General features: G+C 42.7%; 1 protein-coding gene across 3 annotated transcripts in view; it reads left to right on the forward strand.

Moving 5' to 3' along the window:
• brsk2a (BR serine/threonine kinase 2a) overlaps positions 1–20,436 on the forward strand; it is a 165,208-nt gene that overhangs the window by 142,791 nt on the left and 1,981 nt on the right. For 2 of the 3 annotated variants that reach the window (XM_046036661.1, XM_046036663.1), the window contains 9 exons: positions 2,502–2,666; positions 3,929–4,026; positions 4,964–5,126; positions 11,409–11,469; positions 13,455–13,662; positions 13,821–13,869; positions 14,997–15,120; positions 16,262–16,442; positions 17,577–17,666. In XM_046036661.1, the coding sequence (XP_045892617.1) occupies positions 2,502–2,666; positions 3,929–4,026; positions 4,964–5,126; positions 11,409–11,469; positions 13,455–13,662; positions 13,821–13,869; positions 14,997–15,120; positions 16,262–16,442; positions 17,577–17,666 (1,139 nt within the window). The remainder of the gene's footprint in view (positions 1–2,501; positions 2,667–3,928; positions 4,027–4,963; positions 5,127–11,408; positions 11,470–13,454; positions 13,663–13,820; positions 13,870–14,996; positions 15,121–16,261; positions 16,443–17,576; positions 17,667–20,436) is intronic. The other variant, XM_046036662.1, reaches the window with a different exon arrangement.

Genomic DNA, 20,436 nt, shown 5'->3' on the forward strand with positions numbered 1-20,436 from the left:
ATGTGGGGCTAAATTGGTAGTGCATGAAAGAGGATGTGCAGCATATGGTCAACTGAACAGGGAGCAGGGGAGAGGGAACAAGCAAGGATGTGGTGGAGGATGAACCCACCTAACCTCAGTGTACCCATCGTTTAACTTTCATAGCAGAGTGTACTCACCTTTTTAAACTTAAACATAAATCTTTGTGGTACAGGTCATCGTAAATTATGTTCATTTATGAGAAAGTTTTTTTTAATGAGGAGCAAAAGCATGAATAAATGTTTTTTTAATATTCTTACTAATTCATGTTTAGGCTATATTAAATGGCTAATTTTCACCCTCTAATGATCAAATCATCTGCATTTAAAAGTTGTAATGGACCCGTTAAAAAGGGGAGGAGGTTGTGAGTCCTCTACAGGGTTGAGTTATGGTTTCTGTCATGTACTCATGCAAACAGACAGTGAAACTGATAAAAGAAACGGGAGTAGACTGTGAGAGAACACTAATGTGATGTGAGTTTTTTCAGTGAGGAAGCTGTCAAGAAATCTGTCCCTGCATGGCAGGATGGCTGGCCAAGTGACTGGCTGAATGAATGAATGTATGAATTAATGAATGAGGGGGTGGGTGGGGTGGTATTACTCTGACAAATGTGGCTGTGGCCCAGAAGCAGCTCATCAGTGGTAAAAATTAAACATATGCAGCCTATCTATCCAAATCACTCAGACTACATCTTTTTTCTATCTTTTTTTTTAACAAATTCAAATAAGACCATCCACTCCCGTTGCTTTTTAAAATAGTTTTATTAGTTAATAATAATAATAATAATAATCTTTCAGCAGCAGCTGAGCAGAGCAGTTGTGCTAAAAGAACAGTGCTAGAAAAGTGTCTTTACCAAAACCTCTAATGATGGGCAGTGGACAAATCTACACTCAGTTCACAGTTGATTAGTTGATCTGTTTTTATTGAAACTGTTTAGAGAGGTGTTGATTCAACTTTAGGGTCATTGTGGAGAATGTAGTTTGTCGTACAACTTTCTAAAACAGTTTAAACACAAATTCAATCCTATAACCTTAATTAAGGTAGGATTTATTGCACAGATGTTGTAGTAGACTGCATTAGTTTTTGCAAGGTTTACCTAATAAACTGGCAACTGAGTCTAGTATAAGGCAGCAAGTCATTAGGTACATGTCAGACGTATAAAGGAATGAAACAAGGGTCCTGTTGATATATTTCTTTTTTTATTAACCCCCCACCACCAAATGTTATTTATATGCACATAGTGAAACAGGGGGAGGTTTGTGTGAGGTGAACTATCACTGTGAATCCAATTCACAGTTTACAGCATTGGCCTAGTCCACACGGACACGGGTATTTTTATTACCGGAGTTTTTCCTCGTTCGTTTAAAAAACCAAATTAGTAAAACAGGCTATCAAGGGCTGTAACAAAACCACCAGGCGGCGAAATGACCCTCACCGTAAGGCCATGTTGGCCAATCGGTGCCTAGTAAAATTGTAAACAAAGCAGGCAATGGCGCACAATCTGACATCAACACAGCAGATAACGGCGCGCACTCTGGTTTACTGTCTACACGACAACACTGCAACCAGCGTTTCTTAAAATCCTCACCCTGGCAGGGGTTTTCAAAAATGATACTGCGTTTCAGTGTGGCCGAACGGCCAAACCGCGTAGAGAAAGTCACGGTTTTGAAAATACCCGTGTTCCTGTAGACAGGGCCATAGACAGGTGGAGGTGATTTTAATAGTTACCTTTGGGGTTAACGCTTCACTGGGCTCACCAGAGAGAAAGAAAAGATTTATTAGCAGGGAATAGTACAAGAGAGTTTCATATATATGTGAATCTGTGTGAATTGGAATGAATGGATGAATTGGTTAATTGAAATAAACATCTAGAATTTCCCAGAAATCCTCTAGAAAACAGTGCCAGTGCTAATTAGCTTTTCATTTTAAATCTAGAGAAATTAAGTCCTGCGTGTGGGCTTCTTATGTACAGGAAGACGGATGAGAGACAGAGAAAAGTGGAATAACAAGGACAGTGTCTGGAAAGAAGCGAGGGAACAATGAAGAAACTAAATTTGGAGTAAAAAAACAGGAGGACAGAGGGAGACTGCAAAACTTAACAGCATGACTCAGTCATCTGTCTGCATCTTGGTGAGCAAGATGAACACTGTTCACCCCCTGAAGCTTGCATACAATATGACTATACCGGGGAAAAAACATGACTATGAAAGTTTCATAATGTGAACCAGGGTCACAACGAGGCAAACTTATTGCCCACATTGTCCAAGAGGCAAACAAACACTGAAATACTATGTACATATTGCATATGCTATTGATCGTTCATACTCATCAGATCTGTAAATCTGCGTGAGATCAATATCCTAAGCTACCATATATATAAACGTTTATGTTGATGGATTTAAACCCACTGAAAATTACAGTAGTAGGAACCAAAATGACTGACCAGTGTCCTTATTTGTGTTGTAATTTCTTTATATTCTCAGAGGGGGGAAGAATGAACCAGAGCCAGAGCAGCCCGTGCCCAGGAAAGTGACCATCCGCAGTCTACCCTCCGCAGACGACATCGACCCAGACGTACTGGACAGCATGCACTCCCTGGGCTGCTTCAGAGACAAAAACAAACTACTGAAAGACCTGCTGTCAGATGAGTGAGTGAATGGAGGGGCAAAAATGGGGGATGGGAAAGAGGAGATCAAGAAGTTTGGATGTGTGGATCGGAAAAAATGAAAAGGTGTGGTGAAGAGAGTGAGGAGGGCCAAAAAGTGAAACAGTGTGTTGAAAAAATAAAAAAATAAAAGCAGCTGAAGACGTGGAGAAGGGGATGGGGCTGTGTGGTGGTACTGCAATGGAAGGATGGGTGCGTGGTGTCTGTGTACACAGACGGCCTTGGTTTTTCCCCAGCTCTTGTGAAATGGCCTGTCACTTTAGATGTCAGAAGCTATAGATCACTTAACTGTTATCACACAGTGCTTACACCGCTTGCCACTGGATACATTCCCCCCAAACTGGCTTGTACCAGGCTTGTACCAGGAACAAGCTCCTGGGTCACATAGTTTATGTTCTGCTACAAATGTTTGTGTCCGAGTTACATGTGTTTTTCTGTGAATATGCAATTATGCTGAGGATACTTACCCTCCAGTCTTTTGTACACATATTTTTATTAAAATGGGCTTGCAGATGTTGTAGTTCTTTAGTTTCATTTTGATTTGCTTTTCTATGCCCTTTCCCTCTATTTTACGTTTGCCTGGCATATTTAATTTAATATTAAACAAGTATTACTATATCATTTTACCCCCTCCCCATCGCTTCTTTTGCTTCCTTTCTCCTGGGAGCATCCCATAATAGTGCTGGACTGGATGAAAATCTGCGTTCTTTCTCCTTTCCCCTGGTTCATTTTAGCTGAAGTTGCAGGTCCTTGTCTCTTTGCCTCCTACTGCTTTCCAATCTGTCTTTATTATGGAGGGCCAATCCTTGGGCCTTTTGCATAGAGAGTATTGGCCTAGAGGCTAAAGATATTAGGCTTCCTGATTTACAGAGAAAGAAAATGATGAACTCGTAATGTTTTCATACTTTCATAAACTTACCCCTGGACGCTGCGTATGGAGGGCATTTCCCCCAAAATATTATGCAGAATATTATATGATGGCCTAATGAGCTGTAAAACTAAACTTTTGTTTTAATGATGGAAGCTATATAGTAGCTGTTTCACAATGAACTCCAAAAGATTAAAAGACATTAATCATAGTGAGGGTTTTTGCAGTTTAATGTCTTGATTTTGAGCGCTTGCAGGCATATGCTGGTGCGTGTATGTATATGAATGCTTCAGTAATTTATACACATGTATGTGTTTGGAATGGCCCAGGTTTGTTTAAAACAATTGTTATGTATTTTTATTGTCTCTTCTTTGCAGTGACAACCAAGAAAAGATGATCTACTTCCTGTTACTAGACCGTAAGGAAAGGTACCCCAGTCAGGAGGACCAGAACCTTCCCCCTCGCAATGAGATTGGTGAGGCTCGGACCAAAAAGACAAGTGCAGATAAAGAAAGAAAAGAGCATAGCAGGAGAAAATAGAAATAAATAGGTAAACACAGTATAGCACACAGTAGCCTATGTCTGAACAATACTACTATGTGACTAGTGTCTATTTTAAATGGCTTCTCATCTAGTCATTGAATAAACCGCTGTTTACACAGACAAAACAAGCCAATGTAGACAAAAATAAGTCCTGCTAGAAGGTAACTCATGAATGCTTCTAGTGTCTGAAGCGCTCTGCCGTGTTTTCCTCCCTCAGAAAATATTGAATCAGCTCCAGTAGCGGTGTACTGCTTCTCCAGTAGTTTCTATTTATTGAATATAGACAAGCTTCTCAATGCATTATAGTAGCAGAAATAGAAGGTGTCAATAGGGCAGCTATTTTTTTAGTTCCTTTTTAAACTGTCAGCTCCTACTGCTTTGGTTCAAATATTAACTCATCAAAAAAAAGGTGTTCTCCCATTTGCACACCGCAAGCCAGCAAAGATTTCCACCCACAGAAATCTGTGCAGAAACAGGGATGCTTTACTTAGACTTTCTGACAAGAGCACTGCAATAGGAGGAGTATTATGTGTAAGTGTGTTTGTGTGTGTGTGTGTGTGTGTGTGTGTGTGGGTGTGTGTGTGTGTGTTTGCTGTGAGATACTGACATTTTGATGAATAGACTCCCTCTTCAGTGAACGTGATAAAGTCAATACAATGACCATTAGTTCAAGGTCTGGGAGGAAACCGTTACTTATTCACTATTAGTTAAAATGTCAATGTGATCAGCCCTAAACATCACTCCAACACTCACACATATGCATTTAATGCACAAAACTACTCGATGTGTAAAAACAGATGCATTAACGTACAGAGACGCCTGGTGCATTGTGTTGATTCTGAAATGATCAGTCTTGCTGTTTCGCTCAGATCCCCCAAAGAAGCGGGTAGACTCTCCCATGTTGAACCGTCATGGCAAGAGGAGACCGGAGAGGAAGTCCATGGAGGTCCTCAGTGTCACAGACGGAGGCTCACCTGTACCGGCAAGGAGGGCTATCGACATGACGCAGCATGGACAAAGGTACACATGGAGGTGAAAAGAAAAAACTAAATAATCAATACAATTTTCAAATGAACAAGTAGAGATAGACATAGCTCTGTGTGTGTTTGTGTATGTGTGGAGGATCTCGCAGCCCAGTGGTGTTTCAGCAGGTCTGACAGCGAGTCTGGCTCTGATGTCAGCAGGCTAGATTGTGGACAAACATAAACAGAGACTGACGCTCTGCTCGCTTTGTCTCCTGTCTCACTGTAGTAAATCAGTGTACAGTAAAAGCTTGGATATTCCTGACGCCAGTACAAAATGCAGCAAAGAAGAAAGGTATTCACTTGCCACTCACTCCTCACACTTTCACCTCCTCTTGCTCCGTGTCTCACCCTCATGCAAGGAGACATCCGTGGCAGGAGAAACATGCAGCAGTGTTTTCTGTTGATAGAATACTTTGTGTAAATGGTGATTACATAAGCAGCATGTGGCAGCTTTACACTTTACTTTAAGTCCATTTTAATAAGCTAAGGTGGGTCCAACAGAGTCAACAGTTTTGGGATGGTCCCTAAAGTTTGATTTAACTCTCTTAATTAACTTAATTTTCAAACTGAGGAGGACAGCGCATTTGCATTTCAGAGCCTTAATATTTACACTCCTTCTTTTCCGTCTCAATTATCTCTTCTTTTCATAATCTGAATGCATTGATAATCAGTTCTCCCATACTGTGTCCCACTTTCTCCGAATGCAGAACATTTCTCTATTTTAGAAATGTTCAAGTCAAGCCAGATCCACACCCCCACAAGCCACCACGGACTGATTTAAAATCTATTTCCTCATCTTATTTCAACAACCAATATATCATCACACCGCACATTTCTGCTCAGAGGCAGTGACATTTGTGACAGCAGGGAAGATTGAATCTGAGGGGGTGATAACCTGATCTGCCTAATGATAGGCAGATTGGCAGAGTGCTGGAAAAGGCTTTCAGAGGTATAGGGCATAAATGCAGAAGCAGCGAGGGCATATATTATATAGATAAAAGAAATAGTTATAAAGTTGAATATTCAACCAAATGTCAGATGCATTAATAACTCCTCAGTGTAACTCCCATTGCGCTTTGCCAACAACAAAACATCAAGAATGTATTTCCCGCTTCATTTCACCAGGGGAAGTCACTTCAGAAGTTTTAAACTCATTTCAAGAGTTCCACCTCTGAACACTTCTGCTTAATTCTTTCAGTCCTCTGGTGCCTCTGAATTTTGGTTTAGGATTCATCTTCTTGTGTTTCATTGCCTCTTCTTTGCTTCTTCATCCCTTCAGGCGATCTAAGTCTTATCTCTTCTTTATTTAAAGGTTACACTAGTTTAGAAGCTGCTTCTTCTGCCCTTCGCTCTGACTCATCTGTTTTAGTCAAGACTAGAATCCCAAAATAGGCCAGTTTGCAATGACTTTATCAAGCATTTACAATACTTTCCTCAATACCAGTTCATGAATCATATCCAACTGAATGCTGCACATCATAAAGTGCACTGAAATGAGTGTTTTGAACCTTTATTTAAACAGGACCTTTAGGTTCTCTCATATGATTCTCAATACAAAGTCACATCTGCAGATGGCAGCATATGAAATAAGTTTGTGTCTGGATCCTACATATATCAGCCGCTGCAGTCATTAAAAAAGCCCTGCTGCATCTTTCTTCCATGCTACTTTAAATCAGTGTGTTTGTTCTTACCCCTCCACCCAAATCTCGTTTGGGGGACCTCACTAACCTTTGATGTCTCCCTCCCTCTCTCTCTCCCTCCCTCTCTCTCTCCCTCCCTCTCTCTCTCTCTCTCTCTTTTCTGTGGTCCCTTGTGTGCAGCTGACCTTCAGCCCCAAACGCCCCCCTCTGTTTGTATGGAATTGCTATGCTAATGTGGAAATGCTGCTAGTTTTTCTCTGTCTGGCTTCCTATCTGCTGTGGTGGGTTGGAGGTGGGGGGAGTCCTATACCACAGCCCCTCCGCCTCCAAATCAAATCAAATCTCTCTCTCGCTATACATCTCTTTTCCCCCCCACTGCAATTCATAGCTCTCCAGCTGATCAGTTGGGGGAAAAAGTAAAAAAGTCTCTGGATTTTGTTGTGTTTATTTATTTATTTATTTTTGACTTTTTCGCCTTTTATCACATCCTTGTTTGCGCTTTGTTTGATCATGGGTGCGCTTGTGTGTGTGTGTGTGTATATAGATGATAGTGTTGGGGAAGCATATACGTAGCAGAATAACGTCCAAAGATTTGACTGACTTTCTCTGAACCTAACCTTATCTTTCTCCGACAGCAAACTTTTGTCGACAGCACAGAAGATCCATAGAACTTCAGATCAGAGGGTGTCAGAGAGAGGACTGACTTTGAAACATGTGTTTTGACAGGATACATTTCCACCAGCGTAAATGGTGGAAGAGAGGGGAAACGGTTTTATCTAAAATTACACAACGAAAATGCCTGCACCTTATCCTTACCCAGCATTTTGCCTCACATATCTCATGTAGGCAGTTACGATCCAATCATCTGTCCAGGCTCCATTTTCATACATGTGATTGGTGATTTGACTGCTTCTGTGAAACATAATTGAAGAGATATGGGATAAATGCTGCAGTAGCCATGTTGCAGAGAAACACACACGGAGACATTCCCATATGAATGCCTCTTTCATTCTTTATATACCCAAAGTACCTTAAAAAGCGCAAGAAATCCCCCTGATTTAATTTTAAAAAACTTAACAACATGCCAGGAGAAATGAGGGGAGGTTAATGATATGTAAATGAAATATGGAAAAGTGCTGCAGTGTGAAGAAGAGAATATCAATTGATTTTCTTTTCTTTGCTGCTCTAGTTGCTTCATGAAGTTTAAATGTGCTGGGTATAGTCGGAGCAGTCTTAATAAGTTGTGCTCTCATGGTAATTATTGACTCTAATTTATTTAAGAGGCTCAAATGAGCACAAATGAAGCACCTTTAACATTGATCTCTACAGCATAAACTGCAGGGGTCTTTCTACATTTTGAAATTCAAGGGAGCTGAGTTTTGAATATTAATGCATTGAGTCCACTGGGAGTTGTCAGGGTTCAGGAAAGGAAATGAATTTAAACCGTGTGTTGATTTATATGAATATTTACTCCGTGTGGAAGAACTCCATTGACAAAGTCAATATCGAGGCAGGGAAGAGAAAAAAAAATTGAACTTTCTCTTGCCTTGAATCGCGCTAGCAGAGCAGTAGCATTGTGTTTTGGCCTTGGCAGTGTCATTCGTTTGACTCCTACCACCATCCATTTTATTTAGTTTCACTTTCCTTGTATTTCAGTCCATGCCATTATCCAGAACCTCTTGTACTCGTTCCATTCCCCACAGCCCAACATTAGACCCCCACGGGTGCTTTGGATGGGTCTCTGATGCAGCCGGTGGTCCGACACTGAGGACTTGGGCCCTGTTCCAAAACAGCCTTATGGGAAATGTGAGCTTCAGGACTAATGGATAATAGAGAAAGAAAACTGGGTTGGCACACACGTACACATATAGTGCACCATACAATATTGCACACACGAATGGGTGCAAGTATACAAACACACACTAAAGGGTTACTTCACCCAAATTGTAAAAACAAAAATTAATTTTAATTAATATGATTAAAAAACACATTTTCTCTCATACCTCCAGTGGTCTATAGCAGTGCAGATAGTTGTGGTTTTATTAGACTGGAAAAGATGTCCCTTTACAAGATGAGTCAAATGGAATTTTGTTTGTAGTGCTCACCAGAATTCAAATGCTTTACTCAAGAAAAGTTTCATTACCACAATGTAAAAATACTAAGTTAAAGCCTTGCATTCAAAACTTTACTTCAGTAAATGTACAGAAGTATTGGCAGCTAAATTTACTTCTAAACATAGTCATTGTGCAGATATTTTAGACTTCTGTGTGGTTGAATCTATTACAACACATTGTAATTTATAAGCTTTCCACGGTTTAGTGTGTAAAATCTTAATTGCTGATAATTGCAGCTGTCAAATAAATGTAGTAGTGTAATATTTATGTTTGAAATGTAATGAAATAGACAGAAACATAAAATGGAAATACTTAAGTACTAGTGCCTGGTACAGTATTTAATTAAATGTACTTTGTTACCTTCCGCAACTGGTGCTTACAGTGTTAAAAAATCTAACAGAAGTATGTCTTTTCAGAAGCTATATCCCCGGTTATCCTGGACTCTGGACTCTCACCTCAATTTTTTTTTTTGGGTGGAGGCAGACATCTTTGCAGAAATAGATCTCATCCAACGTGGGCCAATCACACCTAAACTTTCTGTGTGGCTAGTTTCTACTACAGAACAAATTTTGTAACATATTACATTTTTTGTAATTATGGTGAACTGACCCTTTAAAGACACACACACACACACACACACACACACACACACACACACACACACACACACACACACACACAGAAATATAGAGGGCTTAGTTGGCTTCAGCATCTCCACTCCTACTGATTTAATAACTTGGCTTCTATGTTTCTATATGATAGATGATAAATGATTGCTCAGCTGTGTACGCTGTTAACTATAAATAAAACACTCTTCAACAATAACTCATCGTCTCTCCGAAGCAAGGGTGAGCCTCTGACAGCCCATTACTGTACAGCATAACCATCTGTAACATTAGCTTTATAGACCTGCTGGTCCAACACTAACAGACGCAGAGTGCCTCTAACAATATGTTCATAATGGCCCGGGGATGCTGTGTTTTGGCCATGTTTAGATGAAGTGCAACTGGCTATGTGTGCACAAACGCTGTAGTGAGCAACTGTGGGGATGTCTCAGTGGACTGTAGGACTTATATGTAAATGATAGCAACTGTCTGGTCAGCTGCTCTCTGAAACAAGAAATCCCAGCCAACATGGTCTCAACATCGCCTACTCATGTGTGCCTGAGTGTGTGCAATAAATACACTCACAGAAGGGGCAGTGAGAGAATTACAAAAATAGCTTAAGAGTGGGCGATTCTATATTTTCCTCTCTCTCATGGTAGCTGTTGCTTCTATTCTGTTCTGATTGTGTCTGTGCCTCTCAGGAGAAGGTTTGCTGTTCTAGTATCTGTTGTTTCTTTAGGTGGTTGTAAATTAAAAGGGGGGTGGATGATTGAACCCAAATAAGTGCTTCTACCTTTAGAGGCTTGACATCCACACCTCTTAATCCAGGTTTGTTGTTATGACAGCACCAGTATCATTTTTATGGCTACTAGCTGTAACCGTTTACAGAGTGATGTGTCCACATATGGATGCCTCTGTGGTCTTGTGGGACTGCTCGAGCATCAGGAATGAACATCAGTCTCCATTACTCCACCCATCCCTCCCATCCTTCATTCTTCCATACCTCCCTCATTCCTCCATCACTCCTCAACTCCCTCATTGTCCCCTCCCATTTGTCCGTGAGGTCGAGCAAGTTGAAAAAACACTAGTTGTAGTGTTCATCTTTTCAAAGAGAGACAAACGATCTGTAGGCTCTGCCACATGTTCACAAATGTGTCAATGCTCAGATGGAAAGAGAAAAAAGGGAGAGAAGGGGGGTGGTGGGGTATTATTAGATTGAATGACAAAAAGGAACAGTGTTGTGACAGTGAGCAGCTGGTGTTTCCGAGTGTTGACAGGCCCTGTTTTTTGTGTGTTTGTGTGTAAACGTGTGCATGTGTGTGCGCTTGATGGAGACAGATTGTCCTGTGATTGTTCATTTTTGAGCAGGGCTCTGCTCATAGGGGTTATTGACAGCATCTGCAGGGGGGAGGAACATGACAAATGGCACTCAACCAAATGTCCCACTTCATTTCCCCCCTCAAGATATTTTCTACTGATCCAATGCAAAGGCCCAAAAGTCAACATGTTTGGTTTATTAGCAAAATATAGATGAGGCGGAAAGCTAATTTGAATGCTAATCTGAGAGAAAGCAGCCTATAGATTTGCAGGAGAAGCTGCACTCAAATCGACATATTTTAAACCGAAGTTTTAGCTTAATTGGTGTGAGACTAATTGCTGGGAGTCAATGCTAATAATGTTGTCAAGTCAGCGTGTTACTTTGTTGTAATGCTTTTGCCCTCTGTGTCAATAAGTGTTGTGTTTGCGAAGGGCTTGATAGCAACTACTGTGCTTAGTATGATGTTAACATCTGCTGTAGTGCTTTCTAACTGTGTGCAACATGTAACCTCCAAGCTCTCACCTCCACCTGTGTTTACTGAAACATGTAACGGTTACACATCTCACAAATTACCTCTGCCCCTGTGTGTGTTCTTGCGTGTTTGTGCCACAGGTCGCGGTCTATTAGTGGAGCCTCCTCTGGCCTCTCCACCAGCCCCCTCAGTAGCCCACGGGTAAGTCACAACCCTCTGTGCACTTACAAACACAGGCACACACCTCTTGACCCAGTTCTCAGATATCTAGTTGTTCACCTTCAGGGATAACGGGCCATCCAGCTACTGCTGATCCTGTCTTATTGCTGTCATCTTATTGCTGTTTGTGTCCGCTAGAGAAAATAAAGACAGTCACTACAGTCACATCGTCACCTTTAACAGAGCACAGCACATACAGCATGAAAGCAATATCACTAAATCTCTCTGCACATGCAATATTGCTCTACTGTTTCACTTTATTATAAGTCTGAGATATTGCACGTTTTTCCACTCCTTAATTATCAATCACATAGTCCAGATCTACCATTGCATTTTGAGGAAGTGGGGATCCACTCTGATAAGCTCTTCATATCCGGTGTTAGATCTGACTTTACATGAGTCATCACTGTGTCTATATAGCTGGACCTTTCTGTTAAGTAAAACATACTGATGAACTTGCATGGGGGATGTGACAGCACAGCAAACTTTCTCCTCCCCTAAAGCCTCTTCTCTCGCCATCCTTTCTGCTTATTATCCCTCTCTCTGTTTTCTGTGGCCTGAGCTCTGTGGAAATCCAGCTCAGGGAATGCTTCAGAAACTCCCCACTTTTCTTGCTCAGAGCTGGGAAGCTTGTAGTAAACTTTTCCAGCTGACTAACCTGAGAAGGCTCGAGATTAGCCAGGATCCTAAGACGAGCTCCACTGCGCCACACAGGTTCCTTCAGGCTGATCTGAAAGGGAAATTGATTTCTCAGACCTACCCAAAGCCTGGATTTTGCTCTCAGCAAGAGACTCCATGTGGGGTTATTTTCTCGGATTTATGTCTGGAAAGGGGGAGGCGTCCGAGGGAAATAGTTTATCAGTGCGCCATTGTGGCTGCAATTTCACCATTACAAATGAAACAGATCAAGAAACCTTTTACGGCAACTATACCAAAATGGGGTTCCTCCTGTTATTGAGACAGCCCAAATTGTCCGCACAGCTGGCCTTATGTCTGTCACACCTGTCTATGTCTGCTTGCTTTTCTTTGCTAGCAGAGCCCTGCATGTGTTATTCAACTGAAGTCCATCTTTTTACACGTTTTGTTTGGCCTTTTTTAAATTGTGTACATGGCTTGCTGTTTTTGTTGTTCCCATTTCATTTCTGAGTCCCTGGATGGTCTAACTGCATGTTTTCTTTTCTTTCCTGTCTTTCTTTTTTTGCAATGCCTCCATCTCTCCTGTGTATGTACACATCTCACCTGCATCTATTTGTGGCTGTGTTTGCTTTGCCACCCTTTTTGCCTTACTTTATGTATGTGTTTGTGTGCCTGCATGTGTTTTCCTTTGTTTTCTATTCCTCCACCTGCTCTAACTCTTGGCTGTATTGTGCTGCGTGTCCTCCCACTGTGTGCTCCAGCCTGTCAGAAAGTTCTGTGTACCACCTCAGTCTCCAGACTTGTTGCAGTCCCCTAACACAAGCCCCTGTCCTTCCCCTGAGCCAGTCCCACTTCGCACGGGCCCCCGTATCTCCACCCCCAACTCACTCGCTCCAAACAGTGAGCTTCTGCCGGCAGCACTCAGCAAGACGCAGACACTCCCGGCCAAGCCCAAAGTTGCCCCCAAGCCCCTCCAAGCCACACGATCCAACCCGCTCCCCGAAACCTCCCCAGATGCAGCATCTGCAGCCAAATCAGAGCCCTCCACTCCCTGCCAGCTCCCATTGCAACCCCCCTCTGCCTCTGTACCCCCCACCCCTACTTCTCCGTCCTCCCCATCCTCCCCCTTTTTCCCATCCTCCAACCCCTGTGCTCCCACCCCAAACAGCCCCCAGGTGCGGCGCTCCATTTTTGCTGCCAACCCCCAGCTCTCCGTGCCCTACAGCCCAGTGGTGCCCTTGTCGCCCATCCGGCTGCACCACTTTCACCCTGTGGCGCCGGCACCTTCTTCATTCACTGACCACCCGCCCAAATCTATCCCCCTCATACAGGTTACCCCTCACCCCTCCCCTCGAGGCAGCCCCCTCCCCACCCCAAAGGGCACTCCGGTGCACACTCCCAAGGACAGCCCAGCCGGAACCCCGAACCCAACGCCGCCCCCAAGCCCTTCCATCGGAGGCATGCCTTGGAGGACGCGTCTCAACTCCATCAAGAACAGCTTCCTCGGATCACCTCGCTTCCACCGCAGGAAACTCCAAGGTACTGACTTTACAGCAGATTTAGGATTGTTGTGGTAACACTGAATTATCTTGTAATTGTGTTAATTTCATCCGTCCTAAAATCTGACGGTACCCACGCGTGTGATCTACTTGTTATCTTTCTCCTCCTTTGTCTGACCTTTGACCCTGCTTCCGCAGTTCCCACGCAAGAGGAGATGTCCAGCCTCACACCAGAGTCTTCTCCAGAGTGAGTAGATGCTGCACTTTTTTGAAGCCACCCCTCCTATCATAACTATGCAGAACCTGTCAGCCCCTCAGTCATTGGCTCAAACAGCCTTGCTTTTGATAGCATGGTGTTTTGGGAAGTATTACATCCATGAAAGTTTGATTTTTGCCTGCTGAGTTCCCTGTAATGACCTCAGGTCTGGTCTGGTCTGGAAAAGCAGCACCGTAGCAGGAGGCAGTGGGTTAGTTATAAGGGAGGGTAGGCATCCTGTGTGATGTTGCTGAGCTCCCAGGGGCCTGTTAACTCAAGGTTGGCCTAGATATGCCTGTTTGGTTGGCTGGCTGGCTGGCTTGGCCATCTCCATCTGGCTGGGAAGAATGTCCTGGCTGGAAGGAGTTGGATAGTTGGCTGGAAAAGACCTTCTCTTAGCTGGCTTGATCACAGGCATAAACAGTCACACACCAGCTGTAACCAGCTTCTTACTGCTGAACAATGCACCCTTTATTGTCTCTGCAGACAGTGTAAGATTATGTAAGTTTGTATTCTTATTTAAACATGTATGTATTTATTTATTTAATATTTATAAGGGTGAAATTTGGGAGTTGCTGCTGTTTGAGTCTTGCTTATCATTAACATTTTCAAGAATCACATGAAATATTAATATTTCAGAAAACAGGAGTCTATATGGCTTATTAGTGGGTGCAGGTACACCTGGGCTGAAGCCCGTGGCGAACTCATCTACCTCCACCCCTTCTGGACTTACAGTTCTGTTCACAGAGAGGCTCCACTATCTCTCTTGCTCTCCCTCTCTCTCTCTCTCCAACACACACACACACACACACATCCATACATGCATTTACAGATACCCAGTTGCAAAGGAGGTGAAATGTCTTAAAACTTACCTCCCCTGCACAGTTATAGCTCATTTCCCTCGAGGTATCCTCTGTTTGCTCATTTCCATTTGCCCAGAGCTGCAGAGAGAAATAGAGAACTCTTCACCTTCTCTCCATTTTTCTGGATGGATAGATAGATGGATAGGTGGGTAAAATGAAGCAGAAAGAGTGGAAGGAAGACAAACTCTTTTAGGTGCATACAGCAGTATAAACTTACAGCTGACAAACTGTTTTTGTTTTTGTCTTTCCCCACAGACTTGCCAAAAAATCCTGGTTTGGTAACTTCATCAACCTGGAGAAAGAGGAGCAGATCTTCATTGTCATCAAAGACAAGCCTCTCAGCTCCATCAAGGCAGACATCGTTCAAGCCTTTCTCTCGGTATACACTCTACTTTCTTTCTTCCACTGCCTCCCTAAACCCTTCTTGTATCTGATCTGGGCTCGCCGTGCCCCAACTTTTCTCTGTATATCTGAACATGTGTGCCGCAGTATTACCTGTATATCTGCTGTCTAATTCAGGACATTGCCTTTTCTAACAGCAGTGGGGATTGACTGTGCTATGAGGCACCTTCTGAGTGTTTGCTAACATGCTTCTGGTTTATGTAGCAATTCAGTAAACTGCTTGTGTTCAGTGCTTCTATTTTCTCTGTGCAGTCTCACTTGAGGTCAATAGAAAATCAACAGAGAGCATTGATCATTAGCATATAGATGCTTTGCCCGCAGTACTATGTATTGAGCGTGTGTGTGTTTGTATATTTAGATGTGTAGTGTGAGTAATTGAGAAATAGCGTAGATTGTATCTCTGTGTGTGTGGCGTGTTTGATAATAGTCTGGATGTACAAATATATGCAGGAATGCAGGCAACATCAGGGTTTCTCAGTGAGCGCGACGCTTATATGTATCAACAAACATTCAGCAACAGTAGTTGATATTCAGTGTACATAATTGAACAGAAGCTATCCTCACCCCAGTTAGATTTAACAAAGTCTAAGTAAATGCAAACTCTGCCAGTGCAGGTCAATGTCAAATCTGTTTCCCCATCCCTGGAGGTAGCGATTTTCTCCTCTGGGTTATGCTAGCTGGTATTCTAGACAGGAGATTGGCACCTGAATCAGTGGAATTATACCTCTCAGCACACTCACATTAATGGGATGTCAAACCCTCTACGGCACTATGGTGAAACGTGACTATTTCAGAGCTCACCTGTTCATTGGGCATACAAATTCATTTTAGGTGGAAGAGTGCAATGTTGTTGGATGACTCAAGATTACATTAGCTTAAGTCTCCCTGGCATGCATGGCTACTCCCCAAGGCATTAATCTCCTTAGAGTTTCAGCTGTGGCTCGGTAGTATGTGGAGGGCATTTTAATGAGGGTTTATTCACCTTTTCATTTGCAAGGTGTGGGGGAAAAATTAAACATCATTTCTCCCTATGTATAATCCCATTGCTTTCTTCTTTTTACTACCTATTTTTATTCCTATCTCTGCCTCCTTTACTGACTCTTCCCCCCCCCCCCCAGATCCCCAGCCTGAGCCACAGTGTGATCTCTCAGACAAGTTTCAGAGCAGAGTACAAGTCCACAGCGGGCCCTACAGTCTTCCAGAAGCCAGTCAAATTCCAGGTGGATATTACCTACACAGAGAGCACAGCTGCCACCAAGGAGAACGGCATCTACTCTGTCACCTTCACCCTGCTCTCAGGTTAGGACACTGCTAGCATGCACCAAGTTACTAACCCTCTATTCATTTTTTATACCCGCTTATCCTGCACGTATTGGGCAAGTAGCACGATGCACATGGAACAGGTCACCAGTCTATCACAAGATGGTCCAACTGCGCACCACACTTCTGGGTACCCTAAAGAAAGTGACACGCTTCATGCCCAGAGACCCCACTCTCTTCCCATTGGCTTGTAGACCTGGGGTCCCCAGACACTAGGTCCACAGTTGGACCCTTCTTGTCAATCAGACAACTAAGAGACACATCTCTTGTGGACAGTCCATACAAAAAGGGTCATGTTGAAATGTAGGACCTTCCTATTGTGAGGCAAAAGATCAGAGTTACATACAGTGATAAGTAAAATTTAATTACTAGTCCTCCATTTTAGCAGGCTTACAGAGGTCTTGGGAAATTCAAGTCAAGTCACAAGTCACTCAAAGGTGTGGAAAGGCAGCTCATCAAGTGGGATGCCATCACACTAACAAAATTCAACTATGTTTGTATCGAGCCAACAAATAAACCCGAAGTGCTGTTTCCAGAGGTGGGTGTTTTCAAACTCACTGCCAAAAAAAATGTCTGTATAAGGACTTTCAAAGTTCTTGCAATCCTGAATGCTTGATAAGATCCCCCCCTCCTCCAAACCTCCCTGCGCGTAACAAGATGAGGTCTGGCTATGCAAGATTACATACTATGCAATCATGTGTGCATGCTTAGCCTTGCAGAAACACAAGCTCTCTTTCATGCTCTTTTTCTCTCAGACACATTCATACTGGCACAATACCTACGCACACACTCAAGTGGAGGGCAGATCTGAGCTGAATAGGGTATAATTTTGGCTGTTTGGGGCCTGCTGGGTCTTCTATGTCACTGACCACACACTGTATACAACAGGTAGACAGCAGGAGCTTACAGTAGCACTCCCCTCTGGTCTGCATTTATCATCTCAGGCTTTCTGCAGCTTTTCCAGCTCACATTTCAAACTATGCACTTGCGTGTGCTTCTCCTCTCCTCACCCTAACCTTTTTTCCTCTCTTAATTTTTCCATTTACATGTTTTCCACAGCTGCCTGTGTATTGTGAACTGATTATGCCAATATTTTTGTGTGCCTGTGTTTAGGACCCAGCCGGCGCTTCAAGCGAGTAGTGGAGACGATTCAGAGCCAGTTGTTAAGCACACATGACCAGCCTGGGGTCCAACAGCTTTCTGGTGAGTACGAAGTCCTAATTTTTAAATAAATATTTCAAAATCTTTCCAAATACCTCTTCACCCTTACCCCCACTGCCTCATCCGCCCTTCCCACCCCCCTGACGAACCACTCTCATCGCTGAAGCTAAGCTAAGCTAAGCTAAATCCTTCCCTCCTCTTCCCTGTGCTTGATATCCCTGAGCCACTCTCCGCTTCTCGAAACGGCTTCCTTTGCATGCCCGCGCCTCACTGACATGAAAGGGTGGGAGTTGCTCTCAAGCACCGACTCCGGGTCAAATGTTGTCTCATTGCACTGGCAGTGAAGATTAGAATAGAGGTTGGGTAAGCTGATTTGCATTCTGTTACTCCTACTTCCAAGACTGATCGTCGGAGCTTGTCACCATGGCAACACCACTGCACCTCAACACACTCCCACAATGCACTGCACAGCGACATCGCACCTGACAAGTGCTCTTTCTCTCTCTCTCTCTCTGGGTATTTGCTTGCACAATAGGACCTCCAAAGGCACCTATCGACATCTGTAAAAACTCAGATGGGCAACCTTAATCACCACCTAACTGTTCACCTGTGAACTCCATGACATTATTAAATACCTCCTTTGTTCTTCCGTCTTGTTCTGCGTCTCATTAGTAGTAGGGTTGATGCAGAGTCGACGGACATGTGTAAGCTTGTTCCTTCCCCAGTGTGACTACATCCTATTCGCTCAACACAGTCTGGATGATGAAAAGAAAAATAAGAGACAACTGCTACTCCTCCTCTTCTGTTCTTAGCTTCTTCTTCCTTGTGAATCACTGCTCCATTTTTGTTGCCATCATCTTAACAACAGCTCCATCTGCTGGCCAGATAGAGAAACACCACTAGCCTGAAAAAACAGATTTATCAGGAGGAGGTGTGCTGTTTCCTTTGGATGTTAATTTCATCCCACCTTTTGAATCATGCTCTTGTTATGTGTATGTTTGTGTCTTTCTTTATCCTTTCAAACCCCTTTCCCATTCCATGTCTGACACAGGTTATTGGACTAATACTTAGCCATCATATCGCTTCATACTACACTGTGTTGCTATACTGTAAGCTAAGTATTGTATCTTTACTTTGTGGCTTTTAAAGCAATATTACTCTCACTCGCACTCAGAAATTAACAGCAGTCATCACATCTCTTATGATATTCAACAGTCTGTTTTCATTGCTGTGCCTCAGTAAGTGTACCAGTTACCTGTGATATTTTAGACTGTGATGCTAATTAACAGGCTGAGTTATAGGGAGTGTGAAATTACAATAAATTGTATTAGATTTGTTTTAAACGACTGCTGTGTGTTGTTTCGGCAGCAGAGATGACATTGTAAGAATAAATTTCAGCCTTTATAATATGAGAACCACTTAAAGCAATATAAGATACTGAGGAGATTCCATAGATAATACATAAATAAATAATGAAGTATAGTATTCTACTCTGTACTCATTGTCAGAGCTGATGCATTTTGTATCAATGCCAATTGTTTTTGACCAAGGTCAGTCTAAATGAATTTCATGTTTTTGTACTATCAGAGTATCTCACACTATAATATGAATCCTAGGCATTAATTGAAAGCATTTTTAAACTTAATTTCCTTCACCTCCCTCTTTCCTTTGACCTCCTAACTCACATTTGTTGCTACCTGACCACAGGGCCTTTGAAAAAAGCCAATGGCTATAATTAAGAATAGAAATGGCTTTGCATACCAATGTGTGTCAAACAAAAGGCTTCATTATTATGTCCCCTAATCACTATTAACAGCAGCATACCTGGGAGCCCAGTTTAGGAAGACAATAGAGGGGTGGAACAATTGAAGGATATACAGGACTAAAGAGGAGAACTACTCACTTAGTGGGTGGTGTCTTTTTTTAATTTAACAATCAGCATCATTTCAGTCTCTCAAGTTTCATCAGTTTCCTGCCATTTCTGAAAATGTGCAGATTTGGGTGGAGTGACAAGATGTGGAATTCTTCACACATGAGAAAGAAAGGGAGATGTTGGCGGCAACCATTTTCCAGCTGGATAATGGAGCTGGCATACCAACTGTGGCACAATCACTTTCCACACACACAGACAAATACGCATTCACTCATTCGTGATTGAATTAAGTTTTACCTAATCTCCAGGCTACGTCAGGCAGTCTTCATGGCAGTATGTGCATATACTTTGTTTTTTACCACAAACCAGCTGCAACATACATTCCACTTTCCATCAGTTTTTTATTGAGTGCAGGTACAAAGACACCCTTCAGTCCTGTGTGTGTGTGTGTGTGTGTGTGTGTGTGTGTGTGTGTGTGTGTGTGTGTGTGTGTGTGTGTGTGTGCTGTCATCTGTGCAGAACCCATGCCTGTTGTTACTGATGTTGTCACTGTTCATTTGTCGGCCCACAGGACTCTATTGTGCAAATGGCTCTTCTGCATAGTATGCATAGTCCTGCGTGTGACTGATAGTTCCCAGAGATGTACTGTGTGTGCACCATTAACAAAAAGAACATTGCCTCTTTATTTGTTTGATTTCTCATGTTTGGTGTCCTTACCACTCCACCTACCTGCAGTGGGACCATTAAAGCCCAGCAGAAAGAAGAGTGTGTGTTTAGCGGAAGATCATTTGCATGCGTACTGTCGGACACCCACTTTCTGTAAGTGTGCTTCTAGCAGTTAGGGAGAAATAGACTTGCATTGTTTAGCATATCCAATTTTATTCAGCACGCAGCATTAAGTTAAGACAGGATTTATGACTTAAATGCAGTTTATCATTG

Source organism: Micropterus dolomieu, linkage group LG22 (assembly GCF_021292245.1).
Source record: "Micropterus dolomieu isolate WLL.071019.BEF.003 ecotype Adirondacks linkage group LG22, ASM2129224v1, whole genome shotgun sequence".
NCBI classification, from domain to species: Eukaryota; Metazoa; Chordata; class Actinopteri; order Centrarchiformes; family Centrarchidae; genus Micropterus; species Micropterus dolomieu.